Source organism: Mustela lutreola, chromosome 3, assembly GCF_030435805.1.
Source record: "Mustela lutreola isolate mMusLut2 chromosome 3, mMusLut2.pri, whole genome shotgun sequence".
Classification (NCBI taxonomy): Eukaryota; Metazoa; Chordata; class Mammalia; order Carnivora; family Mustelidae; genus Mustela; species Mustela lutreola.
The window spans coordinates 60,130,263-60,144,855 of NC_081292.1; the positions used below are offsets into that span (position 1 = coordinate 60,130,263).

At 34.9% G+C, this 14,593-nt stretch overlaps 1 protein-coding gene across 10 annotated transcripts in view; it reads left to right on the forward strand.

The window, feature by feature from the left end:
* STAU2 (staufen double-stranded RNA binding protein 2) overlaps positions 1–14,593 on the forward strand; it is a 336,676-nt gene that overhangs the window by 162,057 nt on the left and 160,026 nt on the right. For all 10 annotated transcript variants that reach the window (XM_059166206.1, XM_059166204.1, XM_059166208.1 and 7 more), the window contains one exon: positions 4,953–5,013. In XM_059166206.1, the coding sequence (XP_059022189.1) occupies positions 4,953–5,013 (61 nt within the window). The remainder of the gene's footprint in view (positions 1–4,952; positions 5,014–14,593) is intronic.

Consider the following 14,593-nt stretch of genomic DNA (forward strand, 5'->3'; position numbering starts at 1 on the left):
TTTATGTTTATCCCTAAGTGGTTCATGTTTTTGGATATATTAATGGTATATTTTTTAATGATATTGGTTTTTAAACCAATGACTGTACCATTCAATTTCCAGTTCTTTTCTATTATATAGAAATAAAGTTGGTCTTTATATATTGACCTTGTACTCTGTGACCTAGCTAAACTGAGTAATAAGTTATAATAGTTTATTTTGTAGAGTGTATGGGAATTTCTGCATTGATGACCATATCGTCTATGAAGAAAGACAGTTTTATTTCTTCTCTTCTAATCTGTATGCTTTTATCTACTTGCCTTGCTTTATTGCTGTGAAAAGAGCATTTGGTACAATGGTGAATAGAAGTAGTTGATTGTTGAATAGGAAAGCAGATATCCTTACCTTGTTCCCCATTGCAGAAGGAAAGTCATCTAGGCTTTCACTTTTATGAATACCATATGATTGTATGAATCATATGAATACCAAATGATTGTAGTTTTTTTTTTTTTTTTAAGATTTTATTTATTTATTTGACAGAAAGAGATCGCAGGTAGGCAGAGAGAGACAGGAGGAAGCAGGCTCCCTGCAGAGTAGAAAGCCAGATGCGGGGCTCGATCCCAGAACCCTGGGATCATGACCTGAGCCAAAGGCAGAGGCTTTAACCCACTGAGCCACCCAGGCGCCCCTGTAGTTTTTTTTTTTTTTTTCCATAGATACTCTGTACCAGATTGATATTTCCTTATATTCCTGCTTTATTAAGAGATTGTTGTTTTTTTTTAACTTGTCAGTACATTTTGAATTTTGAATTTTGCTAAATGCTTTCTCTGCATCTGTTGATATGTCATATGATTTTTCTGTTGAATCTGTTGTAATGGTGAATTTCACTGGCAGATTTTTAACTTTGTCCTACAGATTTTGACAAGTTGAGTTTTTAGTTTTATTCAGTTCAAGATATGTTTTAATTTTCTTTTTGGCTTCTTTCCAGTCTTGTATTCCTTCTGATTTTCTTTCTGCTTCTTTTATTGTTAGTGTCTCCAGTTATAATTTGGATTGATCCACTTCTTTCAGTTTTATCAGTCTTGTTCTGTGTACTTTAAAGCTTTGTGGTTAACATATATATATATATATATATATATATATATATATATATATATATAATTAGCATTATTATGTTTTTTTGATGACTTGGCCACTTTATTATTATATGATTTCTTTCCTTAGCCTTGATAATTCTTTCCCTGAATTCTGCTTTGTCTGATATTATTATAGCCATCCCAGTTTAAATTTGATTAATGTTTGCATGAGATATTTTTCTGCCATCGTCTTAGCCTATCTGTGTCTTTATACTTAAATTGCTTTTTTTAAGAAAACATAATTGGGTCTTGCTTTTTTTTAAGATTTTATTTATTTATTTATTTATTTGTCAGAGTGAGCACAGGCAGACAGAGTGGCAGGCAGAGGCAGACGGAGAAGCAGGCTCCCACTGAGCAGGGAGCCCGATGTGGGATACAATCCCAGAAGGCCAAGATCATGACCTGAGCCGAAGGCAGCAGCTTAACCAACTGAGCCGCCCAGGCGTCCTGGGTCTTGCTTTTTAAAATCTAATTTGACAGTTTGTCTTTTAGTTGAAGGTTTAGTTGAAGACCATTTATATTTATCGTAGTTATTGATACAGCTGGATTTAAATGTATTGTCTTACTACTTGTTTCTATTTATTCCATTTATTCTTTGTTCACTTTCTTCTCTTTGACCTCTAATATGGTCATACATTTTATTTTTCTGTCTTTATGACCTATTGTGATTATACTCTGTATGTTTGAGAGACCTCCTATTGTGGTCATACATATTACTTCTTTATATAGTATAAACTCACAATTTATTGTCACTAATTATGCTTTATATAGTCAATTGTCATTTTATGTTGTTGAAATCAGAAAAAATGTCTTATATTTACCCTCATTTTTACCATTTTCAGTACTCCTCATTCATTCGTGTAGATCCATATTCATGAATAATGTTCATTTGTTTAGATTTCTTTCTGGTATTATACTGCTTATAAAACTTACTCTAGAACTACTTGTATTAACAAATCTACTGGAAGTAATTTCTCTTGGTTTTTGTTTGATAAAGAAGTCTTTATTTCATTTTCATTTTTGTAAGTTATTTTTGTCTGGATATAGGATTCTGGGTTTTTTTCTTTCAGTATAGTAGTCCCCCATATTTATGGTTTCACTCTCCATGGATTCAGTCATCTGCGGCCATCCACAGGTCTGAAAGCTCATCAGAAGATTAATAGTTGCCTAACTTTACATTAGAATGCCTTTGCCATTCACCTCACTTAATCTCATCCTGTAGGCATTTTATCATCTCAAATCATCACAAGAATAGTGAGTATAATACAGTAAGATATTTTGAGAGAAAGATCATGTTCATATAATTTCCTATAGTGTTATAATTGTTCTATTTTATTACTTATCATTGTTAATCTCTTACTGTACCTATTTTATAAATTAAACATGTTGTAGGTCTGTATGTTCAGGAAAAAACATAGTATATATAGGGTTTTGTACTATCTGTACTATCAGGCGCCTGCTGGGGAACTTGGAATGCATCCCCTGTGGATAAGGGGATCTACTGTACTGATCTATTGTCTCTTGACTTGCATAGTTTTCATTGAAACATCTGCTGTAATTCTTACCTGCTTTTTCCTCTTCATGTTATCTTTTTCCCTTTGAAGGCTGTCAGAATTTTCCTTTTTCATTAGTTCTCAGCAGTTTGACTATAATATATGTAAATATGATTTTTTTTTGCTTTATCCTTCTGCCCTCTTGCCTGTTCTTCCTCTCTTCTTCTTCCCTTTCTCCTCTTTTTCTTCTTCCTTCTTTCTTCCTCTTTTTGTATTTTTCCTGCTTAGTGGTTTCTGCATGTGGTATCTGTGGATTGTTATAATTTGGCTACTTCATCAAATTCTCAGCTGTTAATTTTTCAAATATTTCTTATTCTTTGTTTCATCTCTTCTGTGGAGTTCCCAGTTACACATTTCTTAGATCATTGGTATTGTTTTGTAGCTCTAGTATCTTTTGTTCCTTTTAAATTTTTACCTTTTTTTTCCTGTGCCTCAGTTTGAATAATTTCTATTGATTTATCTGCAGTTTTAGTGAATATTTCTTCATATGTGTCCATGTGTTAATAACATCAGCATTAATTTTCATCTGTGACTGTCCCCCAAGATTTCCAATCGCTTTTGTTCTATAGTTTCTATTTCTCTGTTGAGTTTTCCCATATGTTTAAACATGTTGTCTGTGATTACATTATGTACATTACATATATTAAATCTTCTAACCTGCTAATCTTAGGTATTGTAAAATTTATTTCCTATAATTCTGACCTCTGGGTTCTGTTTTGTTGAGTTCTTTGTCCTCTGACAATGGGTAATTCTTGCAATTTTGATTGTCTTAAAATTTTTGAATAAGTAATGGACATTTTAAAATGTCCATTGTTGAGCCTGAGTTAAACAGTATTTATGTTGAGAAATAGGCATGTCTTTTCTCAACAGTATTTATGTTGAGAAATAGGCATGTCTTTTCTGTCAGACTGTTAATTCTGGAGGGTGTGGAGGGTGCTATCAATCCTGTCAGTAGTTGAGCTCATTTTGAGTTTTGTTGTTGTTCTCATCACTACTGACTTCAAATCCCTTCAGCAGTGGCGCGCTATTATCTGTGTTTTGTGTGGGGTGAGGTTTGGGAGGATTTTGCACTCAATGTTTCTGCTCTGCCCTCAGGTTTCAGCAGTCCCTCTTCACTGTCCCAAGGGGTGAGGTATATCTGCATGCTCTGTAGTCAGCTGTTGTGCTTATTACTTGATCATAAGAGTATGGTGGGTGTGGGGACACAGTTCTTGATTTTCTTGCCCAGACTCATTCTCAAGCAGACTGTGTGCCCGAGTCTCAGAGGTGGGTGCCTGAGAATCTGCATTCTTCTGATCTGCCTCCTCTTCCCTTCCCTAATGTGACTTAATACCTTGCTCCACTTCCCTCAAACTTCTAACCTCCCTCAGGCAGCTTTCTTCTCATTTTGATCTCATCTTCACAGAGAATGTGTATGTGGGGTCTCCTCAGGCTTTCCATTGACACCCACCAGCATTTATGAGCATTTACTCCTCTTCTGTCCTTTCACAGTGGTATACTATTTGCCAGGATTATATTTTGTGTTTATATCTAGAGTTTATTTTTCCATTTGAACTTTAACATCTGATAGTGTAAATATAAAAGCTGATTATAATAGGAAATATGACTTTGTTCCCCTGTAGTACTTTATATCAATAAGACCAGCTCCACACAAAGAGAACATAGCCAGTTAAAGTCACTTATTAATTTGACTAAAATACTTACTACTTCAAAATACCTTGGCTTATCTGAATATATTTTTATAACAGGCAGATCAAATGGCCTGACAAAAGTCAAGATATTATAAGTTTTACTTAAAGTTTGGGCTTAGTTTTCAATCTTCTGTATATGTCATTAGCAATATTTCATGACCCTTCTTAGAGCTTTCAGAGAACAATTTCCATTGTTGATTAGACTTCAGAAACCATAAAACCCTTTGAGTTACTTTAGCACTTGTGATGATTATTATTTACTGTTTAAGAATTGTTTGCTTTTTAACCATCTAGATAGAGCCTATGTTGTATATACTACATGTATCGACTGTGAGGCTTTCTTGATTACTTAAATTATAAATTTAGATGAACAGATAAAAGCAGAAGAAGATATAAGAATAGATTTGCACATAGGAAAGGAAGAATGTTACTGTTCATATTAATTACTTTTGTGTCCATGGTCCTGGGTTTAAAGATGGAGAGAATAAATAATCACGTGAGAGACTTTTGCCTTTGCTTAATTGGCTAGTTAACTTTTTTCTTTTTGCATAAATCTGTTTCTCTGAATTTAAACAATTGGCTTAATCTTTCAGACAGGGGAAAACAAAGGATGGAGTGGTCCAAAGGCTGGGTTTCCTGAACCAACAAATAACAGTAAGTTTTCACTTTCATGTTGACTACACTTGGTGTTTGTCAGTGGTTCAGCGATTAGACTGGCACTGGATATTTATTGGATCTATTTGGGCTTGAGATGTTGTGGTAGAGACAAGGAAGTCATGGTATTTGATTTCCTGGAGCTGACGGAAGACATAAGCACTCATATTCTTAGCATGGTTTAGTCATTGCAAACTAAGTACCGTTTACTCTACATGGTGAGGATCTAATTTTTTAAAGCTGTTTTTATTGCATCATTGTTATAATATGAAAGAATCAAGAAAGTAAAACAATTATCTATAAACCCATTATACTCTAAAATCAACCATTTGAAGATGAAAGCAGAGAGGGAGACAAACTAGAATAGGAGACAAAGTACTGAGGATTGCTGGGGTGGGGGAGGATAGGGAGATGGGGTAAAAGGGTGATGGACATTAAGGAGGGCTTGGGATATAGTGAGCACTGGTTAGTATGTAAGACTGAATGAATCACTGAACTCTACCTCTGAAACTAATAATGCACTATGTGTTAAGTAATTAAATTAAAAAAATAAAATCAACTGTATCCCATTTCAGTTCTTTTTATGTACACACATATTTTTATATAATTATCTTGTACTGTGTTGTTTTCATTTAACACAGTAATAAGCATTTTCACATTGTGCTGACTTGTTGGAATGTTTACTATTTTATTTAAGTCGCTAACTGAAATATGAGAAATGTGAAAAATTTTATTCCAAATATCGTGTTATCAGACACTTGAAAATCCCTTCAGTTTATTTCTTTTCTCAGAGGTACATGATCAAACTGTTATGCATTGGAAGCACAAGCATCTTTCTTTAACTTCCTCCCACCTCTCCCAAAAATCATCTGTTTTCCCTGACGTCACCATTTTACTATATATCAGTAAAACAAATACCCAGCCAGTGAAGACCCTCTGAAATGAAGTCTTCAGTGAAGCCAAATTTATCTCATGTCTAACTCTGTTTCTCTTCCTTGTAACCTGTAGAAACTGACTAAGCTTAAGTATGTAAATGATTGTAATGAAGAGTATTCTTTGATATTAACATCTTATCTCTTGATGTAAAATGAAATCAGTAACAAACTTTAATCAAAGCGTGCTTATGAGAATTGCATTCTTGGATCATCAAAACTAGCTTCTTGAAAAGAATATTTCAGTGAGGTAATGGTATTCATGAGTTACTTTCTGGGAATAATTTAAATAATAGGATTCTGAGCCTTTGGTCTATATATATATAAGAATGATGAATGTGATAGGTTTAGCGTATAGCCCAAAGGAAAAAAAAATAGAATCAAGGCAGGATTCTCAGAGAGTTTGTGCTTAATTCCTTTAATGTTTGAATATATCAGTTTATAATTACTTGGTAGGGGAATATAAGAAACATTAAATTGATTTTAAGTTTTTGTAAAATACTTGGCATGGTACCTGTTTCCTAGAAACTACATAATGAATGTTGATTTTCTTCCATGGCGTTTCCCTCCCTTTTTAAATAAAAATTACATAATTCTATGTAGTCTTATCAAAAATTCCATTTTTACACTTTTTGATTTTTTTTTAAAGATTTATTTATTTAGGCAGAGGGAGCAGGGTAGACGGGGAAGGGGAGAGAGAATTTCAAGCAGACTCCCTACTGAGCCTAGAGCCTGACATGGGGCTCCATCTCATAGACTTGAGATCAGACCTGAGCTGAAACCAAAAGTTGGATTCTCAACTGACTATGCCACCTGGGTGCCCCCATTTCTTACACTTTTAGTCTGTCAGATGTTTTTTAATGCACCAGGTGACCAATGTGTATGTAGTTTATATTTTAGTAGTTACTTTTGGCATTAGATATTTTTTCAAAGAATATAAACTTTATGCTTTTGAATATAGAAGTCAGATAGTTTTAACATGAAATCACAGTATAGATAACCTACAAATTCTATCATTTTTTAAAAAAAGATTTTATTTATTTATTGGACAGACAGAGATCACAAGTAGGCAGAGAGGCAGGCAGAGAGAGAAGGAAGCACACTCCCTGCTGAGCAGAGAGCCCGATGCAGGGCTCCATACCAGGTCCCTGGGATCGTGACCTGAGCCGAAGGTAGAGGCTTTAACCCAGTGAGCCACCCAGGCACCCCCAAACTCTATCATTTAACAATGATATTTTGCCTCTTAGCTTTGATTTTTTTTTTTTTAACTTGCTAAAGGATTTTGGAACTTATTTGCGAGTTGGGGAAGAGATAATACAAAGAGGCCAGTGAGTTTCAGTGATCAGAAATTTGTAAGAATGCATGAAAGATTTGCTTTAGACATAATGTTAGATGAGATAAAGCTATTCGGAGCCAGCTTGAAACTTAACTAAACTGTTAACACTTTAGAACTTCCTTCAGTTTCCAGTCGTTCAAGTTGAGAACTTGAAAGAAAGATATGATCCCTCAGCTCTTCCAGACTGTGAGAGGTGACAAAGCCAAAGCCTGGGTTCTTCCGTCTGAACACTGAGTGGTCTCTGCCTCAGGTTATCACAGAGGATGCTGGCAGCCCTGCTCTGAAATGTAACTGTTTTACTCCCTGATGGCTGGTTCTCTCTAGCAGCTCTCCAGTGTCCTCTGGAGCCAACTCCTAGCTACTTAAATAAAACATTAGCAAAACATTTGTTTCTTAGCAATTGATCATTCAAGTGATGAATCCATTAGCTGAAAATTAAATTTGTATATTATGGTAACATTAATGTTAAATTCTTTTTACTTAATTCCTTAAGTTTGAAATTCTGCCCTAACTAGTTTCTGTCTGATGAAGAATACCTGTGTTTAGAGTTTGGGTTTTTTTTTTTTTTTTTTTTGGTTTCTAAAAAAAAATTTTTTTTTTTTTTTAATTTTTTCAATGTGTTTAGAGTTTTGCAGGCAAAGATGAGAGGGCATCTTTTGGGATGGCGCATGTGGGGGAAGATAAGAATTCAAAGTTGTCCCTGCTGGCTGCCTCGCTGGCATATTTTCTGACCTTGAGCAGCTTGTTTCATGTCTTCTGATTCAATGAGCTCTGTTAAGAGTTACGCATACCAGTTTATAATGCTGAGTATCTTTAATAATCTAACATTTGTAAAATGATTAACCGTTCTTGAATAACATCTGCTGCAAAGGTAACATACTACTTTGTAAAAAGTAGAATGTTATCATAAAGTGACTCTCTGTATTATTTTCTTTATTAAACTCTATATTACTTTATAAATTATAGTTAGCTAACCATTGTTTGGATAAATATTGTGAAATTAACTTGGAACCATAGTGTACAAAAATTAAATGCAGAGAATGCAGGATTGGAAAGGAGAAAGAAAATTTTAACCTGGCATAGCTAGCACCTAACTCTAAGTAGACAAAAAAAGTTAATGTACATGTGCATTTAATTTTTGAAGTGGAAGATATTTTTTTAAAGATTACAGTTATAAGAAACTGCTAACAATTACAACTAAAAAAATGGTTTAAATGGTTTTGCAAGTGATTGTGATTGCATAGCCTGACTCCTGGCTTGATTGCCTGCAGATTTAAAATATGGACCTAATTTTTGAATGCTTCTCAGGCTTTCTTCATTCTGCTGAATTGCAGCAAAAGGTAGACTGACTGTTCTGTGTGTTTTTACTCTTTAAATCACTGTCATAGTCATGTTGAAGTGCGAGAACACATAACTGTGATATGAGGTTTATGTTAAATTTAGCATGAGGCAATTTTATGCTTGGCATACACATAAAAAGCTAGATTTTTACAGATGAATGACTAACAAGTTTTTTAAAAGATCAGGCATTTTAAGGATCTACTGACGGCTCATGGAAAACTTTGTAAAATATTTAGATACCGTTCAGTTGATAATATCTTTTATTTTGTATTCACATTCCATGTTTTTTATTAATAGAGGGTTTTACTGAAAAACAGGTTCATTGTTTCTTAAAGGTGAACTCTAGCTTAATTCAAAATTGGACTAAGCTCAAAGGTATTCACTGGTATGTGCTGAATCCACCTACTAAAAGATTATTTGAAGGCATTTTTCACATAAATATTTTTCCGTTAACCTTTTAAAAAGTTTTATTTAGCCTCTGTGAAATATGCTGGCTCTTCTAGGTTCATTAGAGATGACCCAGGACAAATACTTCTGGGATGGGATAGAATTCTTATTGACCTTTTCAGTATCATAGTTGACTTGCCAAAATTTTTGTCACTTTTCTGTCATATTCTTATATTGTTAAACTTATACAGCCTGAAGCCAGGAAGCCAAACTATCCCAGTGACATGACTTAAGATAGATTGTAGGCTTGCTTCCCACATGCTGTGTACATATTTAGAACCTCTGCTTTTTCGTACGGGTGTGTGTGAGGGTTGTACTTTAAATTTTAAGAAAACAGACTAATAGATTCTTTAAGTGTTTTGGGAATGTCCCCGAACAATTTACTTTTGTGCCTCGCGTAACAAAACCACTTTGTAATGAGACAATTAAGTTAGTTGGATTTAAACATTAAACAAAGTGATCATGTTAATTATTTATTTAGACATAAATCCTACATTGGAAATCTAAGCGTGTAGCTGACTTAGCTATCTACTTCTAAAAGACTGTTAGGTTGTTTGCGCCCTGGCTAGTTTTCTGAACGAAGTCCTATCCCGTGAATATAGGCGGGTTGAACTGGCAGCCGGCGCTGCCCGACACATCCTCATTGCCTGTGCTCTTGTACCTGGTGAGACTGCAGGGGGAAATGCTGGGCCTCTCCTGAGCAAGGGAAGACAGATTCAAATGTTCCAGAAAGACTGTCTCCCTCTTGTCCATGGGTGGCTATGTTGGGCTTGGATAAGTGATGAGAAGCCTTTTTATTACTTGGGCTGGGATTCTTTTGTCTTGCCCATTGACTCTAGGGAGAAGAGAGGCAGCATTAAGCTTGCTTCTGTTACAGTCATACAAGTTGAGTTTGTAGTTAAAGGCACATTCATTTATGGAAAAGAATCCGAAACTAGAATGAAAGTCTTTAATTAGATTAACATAGTATATTTTTCTGAAATAGTCTTAGGAAAGATTGAATTTAAATTTTCATGAATTTAAAAACTGATTTGACTCAATTTTTAGACAAAAAGTGTCAGATACATGGTTTTTAAGAAAGGCTGCCATATGAACAGTTTAAAGATGCTTTTATTGATTGCACTATGAGTTTTTTTTTTTTTAGTGTAAAAGCAAAGGATGAAAGCTTGAAGAAAAAAAGAGATGGATATAAGTACATAAAAACTGAAAATGAATTCATGAAGCAGTGTAAGAAAGAAGGCAAATGATAAATAGTGTAAATTGCAGCATATATAGCAACAGAATAAATAAACACAAAGGACACAAATAGGCTAATAAAAATAAATTTTAAATATATATATATATTTTAAGATTTTATTTATTTATTTTTTAGAGAGAGAGAGAGAAAGAGCACAAGCAGGGGGAGCAACAGGCAGAGGAAGAAGCAGGCTCCCTCTGAGTGAGGAGCCTGATGTGGGACTCTCCCAGACATGGGGATCATGACCTGAGCTGGCAGCAGCTGCTTAACTGACTGAACCATCACCCAGGCAACCCCCCCAAAAAGTATATTTATTTATTTATTTTAAAAAAAAAAAAGATTTTAATTTATTTATTTGACAGACAGAGATCATTAGTAGGCAGAGAGGCAGATAGAGAGGGGGCGGGTAAGCAGGCTCCCTGCTGCGCAGAGAGCCCGATGCAGGGCTCGATCCTAGGACCCTGGGATCATGACCTGAGCTGAAGGCAGAGGCTTTAACCCACTGAGCCACCCAGATGCCCCAAAAAAGTATATTTAAAATACTCAGAGGGCTGGGGCGCCTGGGTGGCTCAGATGATTGGGTATCTGCCTTCAGCTCAGGTCATGATCTCCAGGTCCTGGGAATAAGCCCCATGTTGGGACTCCCAGCTCAGCAGGGAGTCTACTTCTCTGTCTGCCTTGCCCCCTGCTTTTGCTCTCTCTCTCTCTCAAGTGAATAAGTGAAATCTTTAAAAATAACAATAACAAAAAACAAGAACAACAACAACAACAAAAAAACCCCAAACCACTCATGGGGTGCTTAGGTGGCTCAGTTGATTAAGTATTTGACTTCAGCTCAGGTCATGATCTTGGGGTCCTGGGATCAAGCCCTATGTCCGGCTCTGTGTATAGCGGGCACTCTGCTTGAGGATTCTCTCTCTTTCTCTCTGCCTCCCACCCAAATAATGAATCTTTAAAAACAAGACAAAAGGAGTCACAAACGTTGGCCTGAATTGTTCAATGAGTTGAATTTAAACATGGAGTATGTATTAAAGAGCTAGGGCAGTAGTTACCTATATACTGAAATCCACTTCAGGAAGCTATTATGGCTTTTATTTCTAATTTTAATATTTATTTATTTATTTATAAAGAGAGAGAAAGAGAGAGAGAGTGGTGGGAAGGGGCAAGGGCAGGGAGAGAGAATCTCAAGCAAATTTATCACAGGCATGGAGCCCAACACCGGGCTTGATCTTATGACTCTGATGACCTGAGCAGAAATTGAGTCGGACACTTAACTGATTCAATCCAGGTACCTCTCTGACTTTTTTTTTAAAGAAGAGAAAACGTATAGTTTTCTAAAGTACTGAATGAAATTTTAATTTTAGATATTTGTTCTGGAAATCTGAAATATATGCTCTTCTTGGAGCTCTATGGGGATCAAAAGGTGTCTAAAGCTATCATTTTTATAACTGGAAGAGAGCTTATAACGCCACATAGGTGAAAGTTTCCCAGAGATTGAAAGTTGAAGTACTAATATACCCACTTAACTGATTTTTTCTGTTTTTTTCTACAACAAGCAGAAGGAGGAAATCAGGTTAATGCTTATAATTACTTATTTATCAGCTTATCTAGAAAGGTGGAGTTTTATAAATCCAGTGTGGTGTATTACAGTTTGCCAAGAAATGTTAAACTTGTGTGTTATTATCGTTAAAGAAAAAACACAACTTAACACATAAAGCATTTAACACATTTAAGTTATGAAGCTGATAATATAATAAACATTTGTGAACCCACCACTCAATTTAAGAATAAGAATATTACAGATATCCTTACCTCCACATTCTCCTCTTTCTTATCCCTTGGCCTCCCATGCCTCTCCACGACAGAGGTGACCAGTTCATCTGCATTTTATATGTAGTCCCTTTACCCTGTATTCCATAGTTTCACCAAATAAGTATGAGTCCTTAACAGTATTTGTTTAGTTTGCTTTTTTTTTTAACTTTAGAAAGATGGTATTCTTTCTAAGCTTTTTTCTCCCACTTACTGTAATTTAAGATTAATTTGTTACATTATTGTGTTTCATCCATTATGTGATTATTGATCCAAATTTGAGTTATTTTCAGGATTTTATTATTATTAACAGTAAAACTATGAACATTTTTAAATCTTTCTCCTGGTGCACATGTCTAAGAGTTTGGGGGATCACATCTGCCAGTGGAATTTATATATTATAGGGCATATGTACATTCAGATTTATAAAAACACCAGTTGTTTTGTAATGGGAGATCCTGAGTGCCCCTCAAAGTATCTACTTCTCCACACTTTAGAAATAGACATTTAAAAAATCTTTTACCTTTGATTTCATTTTCTTTTCTTTTCTTTTTTTTTAAAGATTTTTATTTATTTACTTGGCAGAGACAAAGAGATCACAAGCAGGCAGAGAGAGAGGAGGAAGCAGGCTCCCTGCTGAGTAGAGAGCCCGATGTGGGGCTCGATCCCAGGACCCTGAGATCATGACCTGAGCCGAAGGCAGCGGCTTAACCCACTGAGCCACCCAAGCGCCCCTGATTTCATTTTCAATGATGAATTTAGTTGAAGTTTAGTTCCAATTCAATTATATCATTAATCTTATTTTCCTTTTTAGTTTTTTTACAATGGATAAAAATAAATAATGCAAAAAAAGTAAAAAGTTTTCCCCACTTTTGTTCTCATTCACACAATTTTTACCCTGTCTCCCAAAGCAAGTTAACTTATGTTTGGTTTCTTTTGTACTGTTCCAGAACCTTCCTATACATATACAAGCAAATTCAAGTATGTATTATATCCCCCAGCATTCCAGACACACTGTTGTACAATTTTCTCTTTTCACTTAACAATATGTCCTGAAGAGCCTTTCATATTGATATGCATAGGACTTTTTTTTTTATTATTTAACTAGTTCCTAACTTGATGGGCATTTAGATGGTTTATGTTATTTTTCTATTATAAATTATCCTGTTGTATAAAACCTCATACATATATCATTTTACGTGTGTGTTAGTGTATTTGTTAGGTAAATTCCTAAAAGTGGAATTACTGAGTCAAAGAATATGAAAACGTATAAATTTTGATAGATGTAGCCAGGCTATACTCAGTAGAGATTTAACAATTTACATTCCTACCAGCATTATATGAGATTTCCTGTTTCCCCCCAGCTTTAGAAACACAATGTGCTGTCAAACTTCTGGATCTGTGCCAATCTGATAGTTGAAATATGGTATTCAGTATAGTTTTATTTTGCATTTCTCCTATTGTGAATGAAATTAATGAATTAATTATATTTTTGTATGTTTATGAGCCATTTCAATACTTTTTATGTTAGTGGTGTCATAACTAGTGCTCATTTTAAAGTTAGATGTTGGTCTTCTATTCTATCTAATTCGATTACAGAGTGTGTGTGAATGTGCCTTAATAATAGGACTTGCCAATATTTTTCAAGTTCTCTTTATTTATGGTGAAATCTCCTTTTAAAGTTTGGTGTTCTTTTTAGTATATTTGCATGGTCTTTCTTTTATAGTCCATATAGCACTTGTAATCTTAGCATAGTTAATAATGCCTTCCCCACTGTGAAATTATAAATAAATTCTCTTACATTATCTTCTGGAACTTTTATAATAAGTTTCTTTTTTTGTCTTTAAATCTGTGGTCCATCTGGGATTTATACTGCAAGTATGGCTTTGATTTTAATCCCCATGGTATTGATATTTTACCGTTATCATATACTAAGATTCTGTATTTGGTTTTGTTCGGACTTTCTGTTCTCTTCATTTTACTATCCATGCACCGATTTTAATCATATCATTATTGTGTTTTAACATGAGTCAATTTATAACTCCATTTATTTAAAACAAATATGAACAGAGAAGTGCTTGATCCATGATCTTTCAGCACATACTACATGGAGTACATGTAATTGGAAAGATAAAAATCCCCTTGACTTGAGAAGTAAAAGGAGTAAGAGTAGTCAAAACATTGACTAAAGGGGCGCATGGATGGCTCAGTGGGTTAGGCCTCTGCCTTTGGCTCAGGTCATGATCCCAGGGTCCTGGGATCGAGACCCGCATCGGGCTCTCTGCTCGGCAGGGAGCCTGCTTCCCTTCCTCTCTCTCTGCCTGCCTCTCTGCCTGCTTGTGATCTCTGTCTGTCAAATAAATAAATAAATAATCTTTAAAAAATAAATAAATAAATAAATAAATAAAATCTTTTAAAAAAAAAAAACATTGACTAAAAACACTGAAGGAAGGAAGAGGCAACTGTATGCTTGAGGGC